At 39.6% G+C, this 23,735-nt stretch overlaps 1 protein-coding gene across 1 annotated transcript in view; it reads left to right on the top strand.

Annotated features, from left to right (window-relative positions):
- The window catches only part of ANTXR1 (ANTXR cell adhesion molecule 1), a 218,100-nt gene that overhangs the window by 7,080 nt on the left and 187,285 nt on the right, over positions 1–23,735 (top strand). Inside the window, exons 2-3 of the mRNA XM_056126863.1 lie at positions 12,880–12,951; positions 17,477–17,548. Coding sequence (XP_055982838.1) covers positions 12,880–12,951; positions 17,477–17,548 — 144 coding nt within the window. The remainder of the gene's footprint in view (positions 1–12,879; positions 12,952–17,476; positions 17,549–23,735) is intronic.

The following is a 23,735-nucleotide window of genomic DNA, read 5'->3' as shown; positions in this document are numbered from 1 at the left end:
TGAGCAGACACAAACAGATTTACTTGATATTGCTTGTTACAATAAAATGGCAAATGGAATCATCAAAAAAAATCAATAAACATCAATTTGCAATAATTATTAGATTTCACAAAGCAGGACTGGAGCTTTCACAAATAATAATAATTATTCAGCGGGTATTTGCCTTGCACACGGCCGGCCAACCAGAGTTCGATTCCTCCTTTCCTCTCAGAGATCCCTGCAAGCTACCAAGAGTATCCTGCCTGCACGGCAAAGCCTGGCAAGCTATCCATGACGCATTCAATATGCCAAAAACAGTAACAAGTCCCACAATGGAGACGTTACTGGTGCTTACTTGAGCAAATCGATGAACAACGGGAGGACAGTGCTACTGTGCAGTGTTACTAAAATGGACTGGAGTGACAGTACTGCAGGTAGAGCATTTGCTTTGCACGCGGCCGACCTGGGTTTGACTCCTCCGCTTCTCTCAGAGAGAGCTCAGCAAGCTACTGAGAGTATCTCGGCCACACGAATTGTCTGGCAAGCTCCCCGTGGTGTATTTGATATGCCAAAAACAGTCACAACAAGTTTCACAATGGAAATGTTATTGGTTCCTGCTCGAGCAAATTGATAAACAACTGGAGAACAGTACTACAGTCAGTGCTACAATTACTAAAATCATTATTTGAGTATTTATTGAGGTGGTTGGTGCTATTTGAGTCTTCGGTGTAATTTGCTTTGACCCATTCTACTTGGTCATCTTCTATGCAACCTTTCCATCAAATTTGCTGTGTTCCTGCTGGTCTGTTGGTGCTATGAAATTTGGAGGTGATTTAGATTTGCATGATTTGTGGAGCTGGATCCATTCGGTGGCTCAGCAGCTTAATGAGTTCAGTTGTGCAACTGAGCTGTTTCTATGCCAAAGGGTGTCGGGTGTGGGTGTGGACTGCTGGGCCTTCCAGGGGCAGAGGGTTGTTCTTGGGGGAATCTGCCTGCCTTATTCTGAGAAGGTCTCAGAGTTTGCACCTCAGAGATTGGTCCACATGGGACTATTCAGCAGCTTGGCATTCTTTTTGAGATTAGTTGTGGGGCTGATCTGTTTCTACAGAGCTGATTCTTTTTGTTGATTTGGCATGAACTTTCTCATTTGAATGACAAGTATATACTCTATTATAGGTATGAGTAGCAAGTAGCACAATGTCTATTGCAGGGAACAGCCTCAAATTCTGGAAACTACAAGAACTATAAAAGGACTAGGAAGCAACCACAGACCACTTGCTCTTTAGACAAAAGGACTAAAGAAGATAATGTATATGGAGGCTGGAGCAATAGCACAGTGGATAGGGCATTTGCCTTCCATGTGGCCAACCCAGGTTCGATTCCCAGCATCCCATATAGTCCCCCAAGCACCACCATTCCTGAGTGTAGAGCCAGGAGTACCCCCTGAGCATGGTCACACTGGGTGTGACCCAAAAAGCCAAAAAGAAAAGATAATGAAAAAGATAATGTATAAAACTAAAGACTCCTGTAATATCTAAAAAAGAAAAGTAAAGTTGATTCTAGGTCAATATGAAGAAATAACAACACAGATCTTACGTTTTCATAGGCACTGATAAGTACTGTATGAATCTGTCTAGTTTTTACATCCATATAAGGTCAGTCATGATTACCATTTGGGTATAAAAGTACAAATTTCAATTTATGAAATAAACTATGGATATGTAAGTAATTAACAATACTTTATTGCATATTTGAAAGTTGCTAAATAGTAGGTCTTAAAAGTTATCTTCACAAGAAAAACGCATAATTGGTGATAGATATTAACTAAATTTATTATGGTGATAATTTCAAAAATATATCATTATGTTGTACACTGAAATAATATAATAAGATGTCAATTACGCCTCACTTTGAAGCTGTTGTTGCAAATCTGTAGTTATAATCACTTTGGCCTGAACAAGCTTTGGCCTGAGCAGATCATCTTGGCCTAAGCAAGCAAGAAAGAAGTAGTTACTGAATGAGGGAAAAGAGATTAGACTCTGGAAAAGGGTTAGTTTTAAGTGAGGGGTTAGATACATTCATCAGGCTGAAGGTATTGTTAGACATGATAGTTTGCATTTGCCACAGAACTGTGATGGTTACTACTACTACTCCCAATTCTTTCTTTATGTAGATGAAACATGTAGTGCAAGGGGGGGGGCGGATTTAATTAGATTAAATGAAAGGTAGACATTAGACCTTCTACTCTGACCCTTAATGTTGCAGGAATATATCTGAAAGCTGAGGGTGTTTCCAGGGATTGTAGATAGGAGGGAATTTGAAGGACTGGCAAGAGAAAGGGATCTCTACAATGCTACAGAAGTCACATATGGGATGTAAAAATACCCATGTATTGTGCAGTCTGATTATGAGCTTGAATCAAGAGTTTCTGGGCTATGGGCTGCAGCAATTGTACAGTAGGTAGGGCACTTGCCTTGTAGGTGCCTGACCTGGGTTCGATCCTCAGCATCCCTAGTGGTCTGCTGAGCACCAGATCCCTGAGTGCCCCCTGAGTACAGAGCAGGTATAAATCCTGAGCACTGCCCCCAAACAAAAAAGCCAATCAAAAGAAAAACCCCAAGCCAAAACTCAAATGTGCTTTTCAATGTAGGTTGCCAGTTTTGGTAGAATTGTTTTTCATTATGAGGGACTGTCAATAGCTTAGCATTTTGTCTGTTTTATTCTTGGGCTACACTTGGTTGTGGACAGGACTTACTCCTGGCTCCAAGCTCAGGGATCACTCCTAGTGGGGCTTGAGTAACCATATGGGATTCCGAGGATTGAACTCAGGTCAGCCACATGCAAGGCAAGCACCTTACCCATTGTGCTGTCTCTCTATCCCTAGATTTAGCATTAAAAAATATTTTTTTGACTTGCCATGATTTACAATGCTGTTGATAGGGTTACAACAGATTAACACACACTCTCCACTGGAATGTCCGCTTCCCTCTACCACCCTCTTGGGGTCCTGTCCCACTCACATACTTCCATCCACCCTCGGTGAGCTCAGTTCTGTGAATTAGATCTCAGATTCTGTTGCCTTTTTCCATTTCTTATCTTCATACCATGTTTCTTCCTATCCCACATATGAAAGAGGTCATTCTGAATCTGTCCCTCTCTTCTGGCTAAGTTCACTCAGTATGATATCCTCTAGTTCACCCACCTAGCGTCAAATTACATGATTTATTTTTTTCTTAAAAGGTTTAGTATTTCTAATCTGTAGTTGGCAAAGCCATATGCCTTCCCCAGTCATTGTGATAAGGAATTAATAACTGCCTCCTAAGAGGTATCATCTGGTTGAGAACCCTTGTTGGAATGACTGCAGTGTAGAGCAGGTTGGGTCAAAAGTGCTGATTTTTAGCACCATAAACTACATGTAAGTACCTAAACAATTGTAAAGTATATAATTGTTATTATGAAAAGTATAGGTAATGACCATACTTACACAGCTATATCTATTTACTGTCTTCAATAAATTTTTAATGCTCTTGCATCAAGAACAAGACAGGTCTTTCTTGAGAAACAAACTAAAAATAAGAAGCTTTTAGAGAGAAAATACATTATTTTCTGAATATTCAAATCTATTGGGAGCAATGACCACTACATTAAGTACTGCAGAAAGTAAATTCATTTGGAAATAAATAAATAGACTTGCAACAACTAAAGGTGGACAAATAGGGATAGAAAATAATGAAACATGAGACAGTAATATAAAAGTTGGGAATAAAAAAACAACACATCTACAAAAATTATAGTAAGATGAGTGAACAAGATATTTAAGATAAAGTTTTTAAAAGCAGTAATAGATTATAGTTTCCTGAGCTGAAGAAAGACTGATACCTTCAAATGTAGTGGTCCTCCCAAACATTCCACCTAATTAATTTTTTAAAAGCATCCATAACTTGCACAGTTTGGGTAAATTGATAATATATGAGATTAAGTAGAAATTTCCTTGGTGTGTGCGTGTGTGTGTGGGGGGGGGAACCTTCCCTTTCACAAAAAGGAAAAGTCAAATTTTGTTTGCTTAGTCTACGTTAAATGCTAAAAGAGTCCAGAGTGAAATCTGGTATTTATATTTCATTGTTAGACACCCCCACCCCACCCCACCGCATCTCCACCCCCACTGCCATGCCGGCTACCGTAGCCTACCCACGAGTCCCGGATGCGGGAAACTTAGTGACGCACGGTTGCTATGGTAGCACAGTCCTGGCCTTAGTGGGAGCTGGTGATGGGGTCTCCCTCGCCCCGTTTCCAGATCTTAGATAGAGGAGAAGTGAAGAAGACCCCGGTCCATCTCTGGAGCTCCAGCTGCTGATGCTTAGACAACGTTTTTTAACCAACTGAAAATGAAGAAAAACACAGAACATAATTCCAGAGAAAACGGAGCCTATGGAGATGACTTTAAAAATGATCTGCAATTGTTTAATAAGAGAGGAACGATCAAGGGCAGCAGAAGAGAGATGGCTTGCAGTTATAAACGGGTCATCGATCAGGAGTTAAAGGAGAGCACAACAGAGCTAAAACACACCAAAAAACTTTCTGATCGTGCCAGCTTATCGCAGGACAGGGTGTCACCGAGAAGAAAGAACTTCATTTCTGTGCCGAGCAGTCAGCCTTTGGATCCCATCTCAGACACAGAGAGCGAAAACTCTTCCCAGGAATCCAAACTGGAAATCCAGAACAACCGGGAGGAGGACAGAGATGAGGAAGTAAAGCGATACATCATGGAGAAAATCATGCAAATCGACGAACTTCTGCAGAATCAAGAGCCCTTGAGCAAGAAGAGGGAACGGAGAATTAAGTTCAAGGACAAATTAGTTGATTCGATAGATCCTCCATCAGAAGACACCTGTGCTGACAAAGGTCCCTCGGAAGACGAGGGTGGGAAGAACGGCAATCTGTCCCCGTCCCCGAACTCCAGCGAGGTGGCGCACGAAAGCGTGCTCCCGTCGATTCCCGAGGGGAGCGGTGAAGAAACCAAGGAGGGGGAGGTCCTCGTGGAGAGAGCCAGGAAATCTGAACTTTTGCATTTACAAGACACGGCCAGCCAGACGGTTGCACCCTGCGCTAGGAGCGTGGATGAAGGCGTGGGAAACGAGCCTCCACCGGTGTCCAGCCGGGCTGCCCAGGATGTCGCGCCAGAGCAGCCTTCAGCCCAGGTGCCCGCGGAGGTGCCCCACGCGCCCGCTCCAGCGCCGCCGCCGCCACCGCCAACGCCAGCACCAGCACCACCGTCCCAGGCCCCGCAGGCCCCGCAGGCCCCGCAGGCCCCACAGGCCCCGCGGAACCCGCGGAACCCGCGGAACCCGCGGAACCTCCGGGCACGGCCCGGCTCCGCTGTCTTCTCGCGGCCCAGCCAGAGGAACGTGAGAGCTCATCCCCGGGCGCAGTCGGCTCACGTCTCTCGGGTCGTGACTTCCCCGCCGTGCGTGTCCCCCGCTGGTCCCCGAGACCCGCCCACCCGGCCGGATCAGAAGAGCAGCGACAAGGCCAAGAAAGAGGAGGGCAGCTGCAAAAGCAAGCTCGGCCGCGAGGGCAAGAGCCAAGGCATCCCTCCTCCGCAGCATCAGGACCCGGAGGCGAAGTTAGAGGGCGCGAAAGATAGGAAGAAAGAGAACGACCTGGTGTTCAAAGCGTGGCTGCAAAAGAAGAGAGAGCAGCTCCTGGAGACCAAAAGGATGGAGCGCGCCAAGCAGATGGAGGACATGAGCAGCAGACAGGAGAGCCGAGACCCCCAGCGAGCGTTCCAGCTGTGGCTGAAGAAGAAACACGAAGAGCAGCTGAGAGAGAAAAGGATGGAGGAGCTACGGAAGCAGCAGGAGTGCTTCTTCTTCCTGAAGGAATCCGAGGGACGCGAACAGGCCTTTAAGCAGTGGCTGCGCAGGAAACGCAACGAAAAACTCGCCGAGCAACAGAGCCTCAGAGAGAAAGTGAGACTGCTCCGACTGGAAGCTAAGCGGTCCAGGCACTGCCAGAACATCCTGTACATCCCAGAGCTCAGAGCCTTTCGCTTTCCTGATACTTTCAAGTGAGGGTTAAGGACTTCATCTGGAGGTTGCCATCCCCATTTTGGTTTTGGGTAGAATTTCATATGAACCATGCTTACACCGTTGGTCATGACCCCTTACGGGCGTAACTTATTAAAATTTTGTTTTAAAATAAATTTCTTTGTGATTTATTATTTGTAAGCATGTGACTTTAAGGAAAAAAACTATGTTATACATCTGTATACTCGGTAAAAATTTGTCAGGCAAATAAAGGGAAAAATTGAAGAATCCCTGCTCTAAATTAAGGGGAAATATTTACATTTTGGTGTTATTAAAGTGTATATTTTTTCATCACGAGGACTTAATTTCTTCTCGCAAAATAAATTCCATAAGAGGCGCACAATCATACATAAAAATTTTCACGATCCATATCATTCACGTAGACTTATTTAAAAAATCACTTGAAATAATAACATCAAAATGAGAACTGCTTAGCTTATTTCTTTTAGATTTAAGCTAAAAGAAAAAGGCATACTATAAAAGAAACAGGATGACCTCGGAAAAAATGGCATAATAATGTTATCAAGTCATCTAGCGAAATCAAATTTTTTAATAGTAGATTCTCAAAAGGAAAAACTTAAATGTAAATATTTCATGTGAGATACCAAAAATAAGTCATATAACATTCAAATATACCACTCAAAAATGTTAGTTATTTTTAGCTCCCAAATTCTTCCTCATCCTCAAGTTAACTTCCTGGAATGGAAATCCTTACATTTTGAACAAAATAGTAATAACAGTTCAGTGTCAAAAATTTTTTAAAAACCTCTAGGCAAAAATGAAAATGCTGGATCTTTCAAGATTTTGCCTTCCCTAATAAAATCTGGACTTTTGAAAGTAACTGGTCAGCACTTGTGAGGATCTTATTTGATTTTGGACCACTTGGTTTGGTTTTATAGGAAGTTCTCTCACATGCTCAAGAGATAGGAATTTTCAATACTATTTAAACATAGAAAAAATATTGTTAGTTTCCAAATTTATTTTAGAAAGCTAATATATCTTAAAAATAAGTGTATACCAAAAGAGCTTATGAAGAGAGTGGGAGGGAGAAAAAGGAGGACTTTTGTGGAGAGATAGAGACATTGGTGCTGAGTGTTGAGTTTGCCTGAAATTATTATTAACCGTTTTATTTTATTTTTCTTCTTATATTTATTTATTGAATCACTGTGGGAAAAGTTACAAAGCTTTCAGGTTTAAGTCTCGGTCATACAATGATCAAACACCTTTCCCTCCACCAGTACTCATTTTTCACCACCAAGAACCCCAATATTCCCCCCTCCCACTCCTCCCAATGCCTGTGCGGCAGATGATTTCTACTTAACTCTTCTCTACATTGATTACATTCAGTATTTCAAAAAAAGATGCAGCATTGTTGTTTAGAATTTCCCCTCCATCAATCAGAATTGCTGAAAAGGCATTGTGAAATACTTTGTTTTCTATAGCTGGTTATGAGAATCATGTAATGTCATGAGGCAACGATAGCGGCCATGTGATTTTGGGTTTCTGCAAAGAGCCAGATAATTACGAGATTGGATTCTGTGCATCTGGTGTTATGGCTGTGCCAGAGAGCCACTTGGGGGGGGCAACTGGTGACCTCAGTAGGGCGTGAAGGATGAGCTGGTACTGCCCCCCTTTCCATGAGACTGCAGTTGCCCCGTCACTGCCGGCTCATACCTGGCTTTCCTATAAGCTCTGAGGCGGTGCCACCTTGCTGCTGGGGGTTGGGGGGGAAGGTGGAAGGGAGCAACACCCTTTCCCTTCTGGGGAGGCATGGTGCAGTAGTTTAATGCATGGTCCATTCACTTTTCTGCTGCAAGCTGCCAGGCTCTGGATTAAGTCCTTTTGCCTCTGGAGCCATTGCTGTGGCAGAGCGCTTGTGGGGGGTAACTCATGACCTCGGTAGGGCATGAAGGATGAGCCGGAACCGCCCCCTTCCCATGAGATTGCAGTTGCCCCGTCACTGCTGGCTCATACCTGGCTTTCCAATAAGCTCTGAGACAACAGCCACCTTGTACGCAGTCCAGATGCATTGCTGCCAAAAGCCGCTGGGGTTTCGAGATTTGTTTCTGAGTCTCTGAGATCATGGCCATTAATCAGCTTGATCAGGAGCCAGAGAGGCCATTTGTAGGTAGCGACTTGGGGTCTCGTTGGGATGGGGAGGAAAGGGCCAGTTACACCCCCATCTGGTGAGACCCTGCGTGTCTCATCACTGCAGACCCAAACCTGGCTGTCCAGTGACCTCTGGAGGATGGCGGTCACCGGGCCACCAGGGGGAACAGGCCAAGGCACCAAACCTATTCCCACCTGGAGTGGCCCAGCGCCAGTAACCTACTGCAGGAACAGGACACATTTCTGCCAAAAGCCTTTGGGTTCCGACATTTGTTTCTGAGTCTCTGGGATATTGGCCGTTAAGCAGTTCGATCAGGAACAGAGAGGCCATGCCTCTAATTATATAGCTGAGCCGGAGGTGATTTGTGGGTGTGTCTCCCACATACCTAACTTTTGGCCATTTACTTTCTTGGTAAACTTTGCCCCAAGTTTTTTGGGTCTGGCAAAAGGCACAGCACCAATTTTGGGGTATCTGAAAGTCTGATGGTGACATCAGGCTGCTCATGCACTTACCTCACAGGTACAGATTGACCTTCTGGCGGCACCATACCCCCATTAACTGTATTTTAAATCAATGGTCCTAAAAAAGAATAAAAATATCTACCAAAGATAACACATTCCTATGCCAAACTTCTAAGTAAATTTGAATTAAAATTTTAAATCTGAAATATATCATTAAAATAAAACTAATTGTAGTAAAAGAATATTATGCCAAGATTAAGAAAACATATCCTAAAAATATGAGTGCTTCAGTTTTCACAATATCAATTAAAATAAGACGAAAAACAAATTATTTTTTCAACAGAATCTGAAAAGACGTCTCTTGGAATACCTAAATGTTCAGAGGGAATAGCACATACAAATAATAGTGAATGAAGTTGATTCAATAAATACATGTTAAATTCTATACCCCACGAGTAACTTTCCTTTCAAATGTCTATAAAATAAAATGCATGTACACATATAAAGACACAATTTTTCAGTCTACATTTTCAGCAATACACAAGTAGCAAAGTACACTACAACTTCAATTACCAAGAAAAAAAGTTTGGTTTTTATATTATCTTGTCATGAGGAGTACTGAAAGTTGTTAGCAAACTATAGCCTGGAGCCTGTTTTTATAAACAAATTTTTTTTTGTAGCATCACTACACTCATTCTGTTCATGTACAATCAATGCTATCTTTGTTTTATGACAGGAGAGTTGACAGTATTTCCCATAGAGACTACAGCCCTCAGAGCCTGAAATAGGTCATGTCTAGCCCTCTACAGAAAAGTTTACTGAACCATGTACTAAGAAAACATTTGCATCCAAACAGAAAATAGGCAGAGAAATCATGTTGAGGAATGTGGAGCCTATGAAGTCTCCCAAGACCAGCAATTAAGTATTTTGCTCTTCTGTTACCATCTTGAATTTTTGAATCAATTTTGAATAAGAAGTCCTAAATTTTCGTTTTGCATCAGATTCTATAGAGAATGTCCTGGTACTAATTGATATTTAGTATTTTTAAAATGTGGTGTAGTGGGGAAAGGGTTGGATTACACAAAGAAGTACTCTGGGATTACTCCTGGCTCTGTGCTCAGGGATTACCCTGACTATACTTGGGGAACCATATGCACTTCTGGAGATGGAACCGAGTTCAGTTATGTGCAAAGCAAGCATCTTATCCTCAGTGCTATCTCTCAGGCCTCAGCATTTGTTTTTTCTAATTGTTCATTTGGTTTTATTTTATAAACATTGTCGTTTTGATTTACATTTTCCTAATGATAAGTGATAATGAGCTTCCTGTCTGTTGGCCAGCTGTATATCTATTTTTTTGTGAAATATTTAGATTTTCTGCCTATTTTTCTTTAATTTTGTTTATGGATGACACCCAATGGTGCTTGAGGGCTATTCCCAGCCAAGTGTTTAGGCATTATTTCTGGCAGTGCTTAGGGGACCAGGTTGTTCTAGGGATCAAACATAGGGCAAACATAGGGTTTCTTCTTGCAAAACATATATCCCAGCCATTTCAGCTATTTTCCTGGCTCTCTCTGCCCTTGGCTTGTTTTGTTGTTGAGTTTTGTGAGTTGTTTATATATTTTGAATGTTAATTCCTTGTTGTTTATATGATTTGCAAGTATCTTCTACCATTTTGTAGGGTTTTTTTTTTTTTTGGTTTTGGCTATATCTTCAGCTATGCAGAAGCTGTTTAGTTTGAAGTAGCTGGGTCTATATACTTCTTTTGTTTTGTTTCCTATAATGCTGGAGATGACTCTACAAAGACAATTCTAAGGCTGTTGTCAAGTAACTTACTGTCTGTTTTCTTCTCTTCAGTGGTTTCAGGTGTTACGTGTGTGGAGTCGGGAGGGAAGACAATACAACAGTCTCCTGTAATATATCTAGTATACTCAATGTTTTGTTTTTCTCATTAGGTTTCTTGTGATTTTTTTCTTTATCCTTTTGGGGTCATACCCAGTAGTGTACATGGATTTGACTCTGTACTTAGGGATCCCTCCTGGGGGGGGGGGTGGTTGTGAGGGGACCATATATGGTGCCAGAGACTGAACCCAGGTCAGCTGCATGCAAGGCAAGTGTCTTGTCCTCTGTACGATCTCTCTGGCCCCAGCTCTCCTTTTTAAAATACATCTAAGTTTACATTTGGTATACCTTAATCATCTAATTGGCTTTTTCCAATTAGAAACCTATTGTCAAAGAAGGGAGGTAACTCAGGGGCCAAGGGTGCATGCACAAAACCCGAAATCCAATCTCTGGCAACACATGCCTCTCACCTACCCGGCACCACCAGGCACTACCACTGAATTGCTCATGCTGGTTGGCAAAGTATCTCCTTTGCCCTCTGAGCACTGCTTAGGAGCCCTGCCTAAAAAAAATTAATCTTCCCTCTCTAACTTGAGTTATCCATTTAACTACCTTACAACACCTCACCTAAACTGAGATTTGGGCTCCCTGTTCTTTTTAATTGACTTGACTTTTATATCACCTAACAAAAACACTTGGGGGTCTTTATATCCTTATAGGAAAGTTATCCTACTTTATACTTTTTCATAATGGTTTTGATTATTTTTAGATCATTAATTTTCATCTCATTTATAAAGTCAGTTTCTGAGTTTCCAAGCATCCTTCGAGACTTTTTCCTAGAAGGATGTTGAAGATTAACTGGGGGAAGTGAGAAATCCTTATGATACAAAGTTCCTTATTACATTATGGTGATACATTGCATCAGTTTTGTTCAAGTCAATCTGACAGAGGTAAATAAATCCTCCTTAGAGAGCTCCATTACATTCAAGCAGGATGAGAATTTCTAGAGATTTAAGGCAAGAAAAGGAAAGCATAAATTCTGCATTGTACTGGTGATCTTAAATCTATAGGATCATGTGAAAAGAAGGAAAAATAGAAATGAGTAACCCTCTGGAGGGTAAAATTAGGTAAATGAGTGCAAGAAGTAAAACTCTGACTTTGGGAGACCAATGGAAAATAGTTTCAGCACAAAATGTCAGAGAAGAGGTAAACTTGAACCTCAACAAGTATTAGAATGACAGGCAGAAATGCAGAGCTCAGCAGAAATGGGCCCATAAGTGAAAAGAAACAGGCAATATTGCTATAGAAAAGAGTGGCCTACACCAGAAAAATTCTAGTATGAAGTCACTAAAACAGAATGAGAACAAGCAGTATGGAAAGTGTGTGTAAGCAGAACCCAAGTAGATGCAAGTAGTTACTGGTAAAAGAAGCCAATCTTAGGCGTTATAGCAGGACCCTTCCACATAGAAAATTCTAGGACCCATACATTCTAGAGAAACAGTTTTTTTCTTTTTTTCTTTGCCAGTACGAGGATTCCTTTTTAATATAATGAAAGTCTATACAGCTCTACCTTTTATTTATTTCCTTGAATGTTGAACTATAAATATATTCCTAAAATAATATATTTTATATAATAATAATGTTTTACTATTTTGTATTTCTATGGATTTGTTTTGTTAACATTTTAATTTTTCGTTATTTTATTGGGATAAAACAGTTTACAACAGTCTTTATATTATTGTTTCATACTCTCGGTGCTACTTCACCACTTCACCACTCACCCTCAGTGCTACTCACCCCCTACAAGTGTTCCAACAGCCCTTCTCTCCCCTTTGCAGTCAGTCTGAGTTCACTATTCTATTGGCACTTTCACAGTTGTTTTCCATGGGCACTGTCTCACCTAGGTAAAGATTTTACATTTGAATTTATAAATGATGTTAGGTTCTTTATTGAGAAGGGGCATTTGATTATTTTTGTTTGTTAGGGCATCTAACAAACAAATTAGTTCATGCTAATTTTTACTAAATGGATTGGAAATATGTTTAAATTAACTGGAATTGTTCCATAATCAGAATAACACTTTATAACCCCCCCCAAAATAACTTTTTTAAATACTTGAAACTAGCTTATGAATCTGAGTTTGAATTTTGGAGTAGAGATGAAAGGATGGGATTTATGAGTATTTGGAGTGAGGATGGAAAAAAGTAGGAAATACAACAGGGAGAGTTGTCACCATTTCTAAGAGCTCTCACATCTTTCAATAATCTTTCAAATAATTTCCTAAATTTCAAATAAACCCAGTCAATACATGTGTTAAGTGTAAAATAGTATATATGAAAAGAAATAATACAAAGTAAAGACAAGTGATTCCCCAAGTAAGCAACATCTGCTTTTGTCTTTCCAGATCAGGAAGTGTACTGCATCACTGGAATGAAATATATTACTTTGTGGAACAGCTGGCTCACAAATTCATCAGGTGAGAAACACGTGCATATTTCTCAACTGTGAATAAAACTAAACTTTATCTACCTTAATGCTGCTTACTGATAACTTGGGGCATGTTTTTTAGGGAAAAAAGTGAACTCTTAGATCTTGGACCAGAAAGTTGACTTTGCTTTAATCTTTCACACAAATTAGAGTAAGTTTTGCTTTGCATTTTCAGGGGGAACCCATTTTTGTTATGAGTCGATTAACTTCCACTCTGTTATTGAATAATAAATGCCTGTAGAATGACCATTAACATTTTCTTTCATAGTGCTGGGACAGTTGCCTCATTTTATTTGGACTCATAGTAAGGTATATAGTATGTAAGGTGTTCAACTCATCCTGATTTGCATAGAATTTTCTTGATTTTAGCATCCAAAGTCTCATATTCTGGGACTGGGAAAAGTATGATGGTTAGTCAGCTTAGCTATGTGCCTAATCAGATAGAATTCTCTGAGCACATTTAACTTTTGAAGGAAGAACAATGAAGTTTGAACATCACCACTTATAAGTCATTAGCATGACTAGTTCCTGTTAAGAATAAACATCCACTAAAGGAAAATTGATAATTTTACCCTTATTGGTTACAATTTCCAGGGATAATACAACTGTGATAGCTTTCTTAGGTGTGCTTGAAGTCACTTGTCAAAGTTTGCTAAATTAGTCTGATGATATAAATTCCAGCTTAGCTCCATTCCTGCTGCTTGCCTCCATAGAATTTTCAGTACACATCTTCTTTGAATAAGTTCTTTATCTCAGAATTCAGATTTTCCGTTTAACCCATGCTATTGGCAGATGTGTTCACTCTAAATTCGTTTATTAGTCTTAGCACAGTGAGTAAGGCGTTTGCCTTGCATGAGGCCGACCCGGGTTTGATTCCTCCACCCCTCTCGGAGAGCCCGGCAAGCTACCAAGAGTATCTTGCCCACACAGCAAAACCTGGCAAGCTATCTGTGTTGTATTCAATATGCCAAAAACAATAACAAGTCTCACAATTTGTTGTGAGAAGTTACTGGTGCCTGCTTGAGCAAATCTATGCACAAGGGGAGGACAGTGCTACGGTCTTAAGATCTAGCTACATTCTTGCCTGATTACAGGAGAAAAGTTAGAAAATGTTCCTTATGGCTTTCGAAAACAAAACCTAGAATCTGTGGATATTAACATTTAATTTATACTTGTTTCCCAGGAGGTTGTGCTCTAAGGAGAGAATGTTTGGATGGGCCACAAGAAGTATAACTAATCAGTACAATGCAGAATTTATGCCTTCATTTTTGTGTCTTAAATTCCTAAAACTTTTCACTCTGGTTGAGTGTAATTCAGCTCTTTGAGGAGAATTTATTTACCTCTATCTGTTTGACTTGCACAAAATTGAAACAATATGTTGTAGTGATGTAATGAAATGACAGTAATAATAATCACTATATCATGTGTTATACTCATCAGAATCAATGAATTAATCAGTGTAGTTTTTTTAAAATTTTATTTATTTATTTATTTTGAATACCCATCCCTCCACCAGTAACCATTTCCCACCACCACGGATCCCAGTAACCCTCCCACCCCCCATTCTCCCATCCCATCCTGCCTCTGTGGTAGGGCATTCTCTTTTGTTCTCTCTTTCCTATTGGGTGTTGTGGTTTGCAAAAGAGTTAAGCCTGATTTTCAGGGAGAAACGTTGAATAATTTACTTTCCATTGATCACTTTATATATAAGGAGATGTCGCGCAGCCGCATAAGCGGCCGTGTGGTTTTGAGTAAAAGTCCTGGTTCCTGCATAAGTAAGCTATGCTTGTAGAGGCTCATGGTCACCGGGGTTCCATCTGGAGGAGGCAGGATGCGGCACCTACCCCATCTGGGACTTCCCGGTGATCTCGTCTCTCTTTGGGACTTGGAGCATTCTCCGGGAGCTGTGGAGCCCTACTTCGGCCTTTCTTCTCTGTGACTGTGTGCTGTAAAGATGGCGCTGGGGGGCGGGTTGTGGACGTGACTTCCGGAATCAGAGGTTACCTGGGAGCCAGGGCAATTCCGGCAGTTTGGAGTGAAAGTCCTGTTCCCGAATACACGAGCTGTACTTGTAGAGGCTCATGGTCACCAGGGTTCCATCTGGAGGAGGTGGAATGCGTCACCTACCCCATCTGGGACTTCCCGGTGATCTCGTCTCTCTTTGGGACCAATCAATATAGTTTTTATAGGAAGAATCCCGTGAGCACCTTGCACTATTTATGATGAAAGGACTCTTTTCTTGAAATTCTCTCCTCTATTAGCTTCTGGTTCTCTTTTTATCCCACTGAACAAAGTAAGTGCTTTTATGTTGATGTGGATTTTAGATATGCTTACTTTCCTTCTAGCTATTAACATTTTCTTTGAATAATTTTATCCACAACAGTATTAGAAGAACTACCAAATTATATCTCTAGCTCAAGTGTATATACTAATTGCCTCTTGGAAGCCTACATTTCTCATATTTCAAAATTACTCTTTCCAGAAATAACTCTAGATAAGAGAGGCAGGATAATATACTGATTCAGAGTCCAAGTTCCAGTATCAGAAGGTTTGGTTTTGAACCCCAGACCCCCACTTTGCCTCCATGTGACCCTGGAAAAATTACTTTCTCTTTCAAGATCTCAGTCAACATAGTAATGAGTAACAGTACTGCTCTCATAAAATTGCTCCAAGTATAATGAGATGTATGTAAATCATAATAATATACAACACTTGTTACTATTCTAATATTTTGATATTATGATTGTTATAATTGCCATTTAGAACATAGTCTACTTGCTTTCTCAGGATTAGGAACAGAAATCATGTGGTCATAGAGAACCTTGGTCTGTTTCAAGAAATTAATATTCTAAATTAACCAAGTATTAAACACCATGCTAGAGGTTTCTAAAGATGCCCCCAGACACATGTAATTATCTTGCATGTATTATCTTGCACTAGGAGGGGGCATTTAGGTTTTTAAAGCAGATAAGTAACCATATCTCATTATGTGTTAGGAAAATAGTTTTGAAAGCAAAGTAAAAAATAAATTGGATCAAAGGATAATAGTAGGTCAGCTAGGAAATAATTTCAGTGTCAGATATTTGAGGACAAGGTCCTAAACAAAGAAATTTAAAAAAAGGATCAGGTTTTAGAAACATTCTGAGAAGTGGAAATTATATTTGAAATGAGAACCAGTGTGGGAGATTATTGCATTATGAAGAAATATGATGCTCTGAGGAAAAGCCTGTTGGCTAACAGAGAGCACCTCCTAAACTGGCATTCCATTGAGAAGCATTTACAGTCTGCAGGTCCATCCTGCAGCTACAAACACATCTGGTTTGTAGCTGAGAGTGGCTCTAAGATTTCCAGGGTAGAGACTCTATAGTGACAATAAGCACTGTCCTATAAAAACTATACTAATTAATTGATTGATTCTGATGAGTATAATACATGATATTGTGATTGTTATTACTGTCATTTCATTACATCACTACAACATATTGTTTAACTTTTGTGCAAGTCAAACAGATAGTGGTAAATAAGTTCTCCTCAGAAAGCTAGATTGCACTCAATCAGAATGAAGTTTTAGGAATTTAAGGCACAAAAAGGAAGGCATAAATTCTTCATTGTACTGATTAGTTATACTTCTTGTGACCCATCCAGACATTCTCTCCTTACAGCACAACCTCCTGGGAAACAAGTATAAATTAAATGTTGATAGTGATCCTACTTTCAGAGCAAAAGAAGTTTGTTTAAAGAATGGGAGAACTGATATTCAGTAGGAAGCATGGGATGGGGTAGAAATATGGCAGGGAAGAAAGTGCTACAATGGTGGAGGGAAATAGTCAGCCGGGAAAAGAAATGGTGCTGAAAGGTAGTAAAGTATTATGCATGAAACCCTAGCAGTAACGGTACTGTAAAACACAGTGCTAAAAGTCATATAAAAATAATGGTACCTCCTTAGAGGCAGACTGATGGGTAAGAGGGAAATTGGTAGAGGGAAGTAGTAGACATTGGTGAAAGAACTGATGTTGGAAGATTGAATGCCTGAAACTTAATCAGAATAACTCTGTAATCCATGGTAACTGACTAAAACTTAAAGAAAGAAAGAAAAAAAGTTGTTTGTATTATATTCATAGCTGAGACGAACTTTAACAGTATGAAAGCTTTCTTCATTTTTGGTGCATCTCTCTCTACACTGGAGATACTGTCAAATTGTGTCATTGAGATCCCCACTACAGACATGTCCTTTTTTTAAAAAAAAAAAGCCCGTTCCTCACATCACAGGGCAGTGATGAATTTCAGTTTCTTTTTTGCTAGTTACAATTACTGAATGATGGTGTCAAATCAGAAGCAGCCTTCAAGAAGGCAAAGCAAGTCTTTTTGGTTCACACCTTCCTGGAATTGTTCTCCAGCTTATGGGTTCTAATCTCTAATAGTCATGATATACAATGAAGAGCTAGTGGGAAATCTGAAAGAAGATGGCATTTCAGTGTACTACCTGCCCTAACAGAATTTCTTTTGCTTTCTAGCCCACAACTAAGAATGTCCTTTATTGTCTTCTCTACTCGAGGAACAACATTAATGAAGCTGACAGAAGATAGGTAAGAATATTCCCTGTATATATATATATATATATATATATATATACATATATATATATATATGACCAAAAAGACCATTTTCTCTTGAGTAATTCTGATATTTGTGCCTAGTCTGGCTTTGATCAGTAGGTTATGTTAATCTCATAGTTCTGTCTCTTTACTTGTCTTAAACTTTGTATCATGAACCTTCTGCTTGTTTATTCTGTAATGACTTTGACAGAATTTCCTGATGTTGGTGAAATTTTATAAATGAAGTAAATCATTCTAAGGAAAATCTTAGACTTGGTTCAACTACGTGTAAACAAAATATTACCAAACAAAATTTGGAGGAGTGTGTTTCTTTTTCCTCCTTCCCTCCCTCCTTCCCTTCCTCCCTCCTTCCTCCTTCTCTCTTTCCCTCCCTTCATTCTTCCCTCCCTCCCTCCCTTCCTTCCTCCCTCCCTTCCTTCCTTCCGTCCTTCCTTCCTTCCTTCCTTCCTTCCTTCCTCCTAATTTTCTTTCTTTCTTTCTTTCTTTCTTTCTTTCTTTCTTTCTTTCTTTCTTTCTGTTTTTGGCCCATATCCAGTGGTACTCAGGGTTTACTGCTCAGGGGACTATAAGAGCGTGCATTTTTTTTATTATTTAAATAAGATTTACTTTGCAGGTTAAACTTTCAGAGATATAATAAGTACACTTTGGGAGATGTAAGAACCTGAAATATTATCATCAGTAATTACCAAGACAAGAATAGAAAGAGGCTTTATGGTACCACAAAATGAAAGGAAATTTGAGCCAGGTGTAGAAAAATGTTGTTGATGTAATAGGATTAGATCTAGACTTACAAAAATATTATTTGGGGTTTTACCACATGGGAATAAAACCTAACAGACATATTATTTATTCTAACCTAACAGAAACATGTCATTTTTCTGCAGAATTGGATACAGGAAGTGGGGTGACTGATTCCTGGGTTAATGACACTGTCTGGTTTGTAGAATGTGATGTGGCCATGAGAGAGAAGCACCAGGGGGAACGTGGAAGAAAGAAAGGAGGGAAAGCAAGTACAAGGAAGGAGGAATTTTATACTGTAACCTTCTTCTAGAATCAGCAATAGGTCTAAAAGGATAAAGATTTTCTGGACTTGATACTGCCCAGAAATCTGAGGTAGCCCCCATTGTTTTTTCTGTGTAGGTTTTTCTTCTATGTCAAAATAGTTCTATATAGGAACTTTCTGTGTTTTCTGATTCTCCCTTAAACTATATCTATTATTTGCATGCATACCACTTGAGATGCACAGAAACCTCATTTGAATAAAGTGGTTTATTTTTCCTTATGAACTAATAGAGAACAGAAGACATCTTATGTTTCTAAGGATCCTAAGCAGAACCCCACTACATGTAGGCTCTATTTTCTTTCCACTGTACCTTACTCCTTCTGTTTATCAGAGAATACTGAAGCCCAAGAAACCAGTGTGTCTATCCTTCAATATTGGTCAAGGATTTGAAAACACTCTGAGAAAGTGTCTCTAGCATAGAAGCTATATGCAAGGCTCCACTCTTGCTCAGAGTTTATAAAACAGCATCCTTTTAGCAGAATATTTTATTAAGAGAAAACATGCCTCTTATATGTTCTTCACATCCTCTTACAATGCCAAGCTGTCTCGTGCTGTTTCATACATACTGCACTAGCTTCCTGCCCAAGTGTTTGACCAACGAACAAAGATCATGCATATCCTGCAGCTATATATCAGATATATGTATCTGGGGGCTTTACCTGGTAGTTCTCAGGACTTACTCCCAGCTCTGTGTGCAGCCATCACTCCTGGTGGGGCTCTGGGGACCATATGGAATGCTAGGGATTGAATCTGGTAGGCATCTTGAAAAGTATCTTACCCATTGTACTATCTCTCCACCCCCATTTCTGGATATGTTGTGTGCTTGCTGCTGTGCATAGTCTCTGGGAAGTTGAGGAGGGCACAGAGAGATCATGGATTTATGATTACCTAAGAATACCTAAACTTTCACACCCTTTCTGTTTATGCAAATTCAAATTGGTCATTCTCTGAACTGGACTTTGAATCTAATTTTTTGTACCTTAACTACTTTTATTTCCCCATAACAAAGAAAGAATAGATTCGATTTTTGTTAGAAGTGATATATAATGTGGACTATTTGACCTAAATTATGCTTGACCTAACCTATGGGTCTATATCTTGGCAAGCTTGGTAACTTGCTGACATATTCTTAACATTACCAGCCTATAGGAAAAGGTGGACAAGCTATTTCTCGGTGAGAAAGTGATTTTAATTTCTTCCATTCTCCATATAATACAGATTCTGAGAGGTGAGATAACTTGCTAAGGTCAAATAACTGATTAAAAACACAGAATCTGGCCTACTGTTTCTGGATTACGGATTCAGTTCAATCTATATGGTGTGCAGTATAAATATATTGTGCTTAAAGATTTCTTAGTTTCATCAGTTTCATCAGTTTGCAAGTTATAACAAATTGCATAGTTTTCTTTTTTAGCATATAGTTAATGTTAATTAACTAATTAGCCAATTAGTCAACTAATTAATTAATCAGCTATTTAGCTAACTAATTAGTTAATTAATTAGCCAATTAATTAACTAATTAGCTAATGTTAATTTTAATACTATCATAATACATTTTTGTAGTGTTAGCTCTATGATTCCCTAAAAGCTCCCTGGATAGTCTTTTTCTTAATTTCATTATTTGGAAACAAGATCATGCCAAGGAAGTCCAACTCTTCCTTGAAAACAAGTGGGGAATGTCCTTTATAGCCATTATTGAGATCTTCATATTCTTTTCTTTTACCTGCAAATACCATAAAATGCATATAAGAGATTTGAAAGATAGATGAGACAGAGAAAGAGAGAGCAAGATAGAGAGCAAAAGAGAGAGAGAGAGAGCACAATAGTCTGAGCACATACTCAGTCCTTGGTTTGATTCCTGTGCCACATGTTCCCCCAAGCTGGAGCTTCTTCGCAGGGGGGTCAGGAGTAGCCCTGGAGCTCTGCTAGGAACAGTTCCCCTCAAAAGATTTTTTTCAAAAGATTTTAGTTCATTGAATTATTCTCATACTTCTTATTTTACTTGGCTATGATATTTATCATACAAGGATCTGAATTCTATTTTCTATATGATAGTCAGAAATACAGTATCATTAATCATAATTTGATTGACCATTTTTTCTTCTAGAATTTATTCCAATTTCGGGTATAAGATCAAGATTCCTCTTTTTTTCCCTCCAACTGCTGAAAGTTTTTCCAACATTTTTTACTAAGTAATTTTTAACTACCAGTTGAAAAAATTTCACCTCTTCCATAAACTTGGGTCCATTTTGGGGTTTTCTGTGTATACTATTCTAGGATCACTTTGTTTTCATTGGTTTTAAGATCTGGAGGATCAGTTTAACCTCACTTTCGATCATTAGTGAAAATGTTTGTTCACTTGTTTTTAGTGTTTGTTTTCTACATGGTACATTTCAAATACATCTTTATATGTCAAACGTTCTTGGGATTTTTGTTTGACTTGTGTAAGGGCTACCAAGTTGACCTAGGTTAAATCCCTGGCTCCATAGGACCCTTGAGCAAGTCAGATGTACCCCAGTGGCCTCAACATGGCAGAGGATCTCTGGGAGAGTTCTCCTGGGCCCCTGAAGCAGTTGCTAATGTTGACATCACACTCCTGTTTTTGCTTATGTATTTTATTTCAGGATATATCACTTCTCTTTTATGTCCCTTAGTGAGGTTTTGTTACTTTCTTCAGGCCAGCCTCATAAAGTGTGTATTAAGCTCATTCCCAAGCTTCTGACAGTTCTACTTCCATTCTGAATAAATACCTAGCTAAAATGTTATTGTTCATCACAGAGACCTGTCAGATAGTGTATAAATGGTTGATAGTGTATAAGTGATTGTTGGATATGTGAAGAAGTGTAAATGAAGTGTAAATCTTACTTGGATGGCGAGAGAGCCAGTATTTCCAGAGTCAGGACAAAGCTGAGGTCAAAAGAGGCCAGGTGTAGTTGTCCAGTCACCATGTGCTGATATCTTCTCTCCGCTGGCCTCAGGCTTTTCCTCTGCAGCCTGATGTTCCTACCCCTCCTCTGGCTCAGTGGCTCCTCTTCTCAGGAATTTCTTTAAGTGCATGGATTATGTAGAGCATTCTCCCCTATTTTCTGGCTGTGAAGACTATTTTCTGCAGTTATTCTAGTTTAGGAGTCCCTATAGCATTTTGGAATGAAAGTGGAAAGTTAAAATGTATAGCACCAGATCATGTCTTTGTCTGGACATTTCAGTTCTTCTAAAGTTTGCAAGACTCAAAAAAACCACAGCTAACAAAACAACCACAGGTCCAAGAACTACTGTGTCTTTTCCAACCTGCTGACCTCATTTTTACATCTAAGGAGAATCATCCTCAGAGTGATTTGTTTGTTTGTTTTTGGCTGTGTGGGGAATTAAACCCAGGGTCTCACACATGAAAAGCAACTACTCTACTACTAAACTACATGTCCATTCCTGAGATCTTTATTATTTGTCCACAGTCATACAAGTAATGAGGCATAGACTTTTTAATTTCCAAAATATTTTTAATTTAATGATTTCCTGCTATATTATATATATGGTACTCATGTCACTTCTTTCTACACTATTGTCTTTTGTTTCTTATCTGCAGCATCATATGGAAGCATTTAATATGTATGTGATGCATATATGCATCTATCTCTGTAGATTATATTTTATTAATGGCTTATTAAATTAGAATATTTTTCTCATCTCTAGTAAAAACAAGTACCCTTAGACAGCTTAGCTGGTAAAGCCAAATACTGTATAGTAGGTGAAACTGATTGTATCTTTGTATCTACCATGTTTCTATTGTTTCTGTAAGAACATACTATTTGTTTCATATAATAATCTGGCTGGGGATACTAAGGCAAGGAAGGTTTGAGGCCACTCTGATATATATTCAATTCGGAATTTGAACCCAGGCCTCATAATGCCAGTAGCACTGTAGCACTGTTGCACTGTCCTCCTGTTGTTCCTCGATTTGCTCTAGCGGGCACCAGCAACATCTCTATTTTGAGACTTGTTACTGTTTTTGGCATATCGAATATGTCAAGGGTAGCTTGCCAGGCTTTGCTGTGCGGGCGGGATACTCTTGGTAGCTTGGTGGGCTCTCCGAGAAGGGTGGAAAAATTGAACCCGGGTTGGCCGCATGGAAGGCAAACGCCCTACCCGCTGTGCTATCGCTCCAGCCCATAATGCCAGTAACCATTCTTAATTACTAGTTCTGAAGTTTCCCAGAATTTTACTATTGTGTACAGTTTTAAGTTAAAAACAAATCCAGTCTGAAAAAGGATGTATATAGAATTCACCAACCCAGACCATCTACGTCTTCAAGAAAACAGTCCCCTGGAAGCAGATGCATACTACACTTTATCCTTTTGGCTTTTCTTTCTACTTCCGGGTGGAAACACTCCTCCCAGAGAAGTAAAAGGGCCCCCTCAGCATTTCACAGAGGGGGTTAAGAGGTTAAGTGTCTTGCTTTCTGTTATGGTGTTGGAGTAAAAGCCAAGAACACTTGGCACAGATTGCTGAGTGGAAACCAGGAGACCACACTGCTCTCTCCCTCTCGGTCTTCTTTTGGTTTGGTTCGGAATGTGGTTTTGCCATTAGTGTCACAGGGAAAAATGACATATTCTGAATACATTGCTTGATTCCTGGAGCAAAATGATTACAGGCTGTCATTACCAGGAGACATAGTTCTAAAAGCCTTTCTAAATTTAAAAATAGTCAGAGAAAAAGAGTTGGTATACTTTTGCACTTAAAAGAGCCTGGATTTATTCAAGGGTCAGGTATAGTTCATGTAGGTGCAAAATTTGAGGGTAGAATAGGAAAAAAAATACAAGGGAGCACTTAGCTGGGCCTTGTTCTGGTGGCTTGAGAGGTGATAGCAGTTTTTATTCTGAGAATATCCTGGGATCTGGATCCCTGAGACAATTCCTTCTTTCTCTTTTTTCTGTTTTTGCATCTATAAAAATAATAGCAACCACTATTTCATAGAATCATTAAGAAGATTAACAATGCCAAGCGCATACCAAATGTAACCATTGTGGCTTTCTTGGGTTTTTTTGACAAATAGCTAAGGACTCTTCTAAATCTTCCTGGTTACACCCCATTCAGATA

Source organism: Sorex fumeus, unplaced genomic scaffold (genome assembly GCF_029834395.1).
Source record: "Sorex fumeus unplaced genomic scaffold, SorFum_2.1 ptg000006l, whole genome shotgun sequence".
NCBI classification, from domain to species: Eukaryota; Metazoa; Chordata; class Mammalia; order Eulipotyphla; family Soricidae; genus Sorex; species Sorex fumeus.
This window is presented reverse-complemented; position numbering and strand designations above follow the sequence as displayed.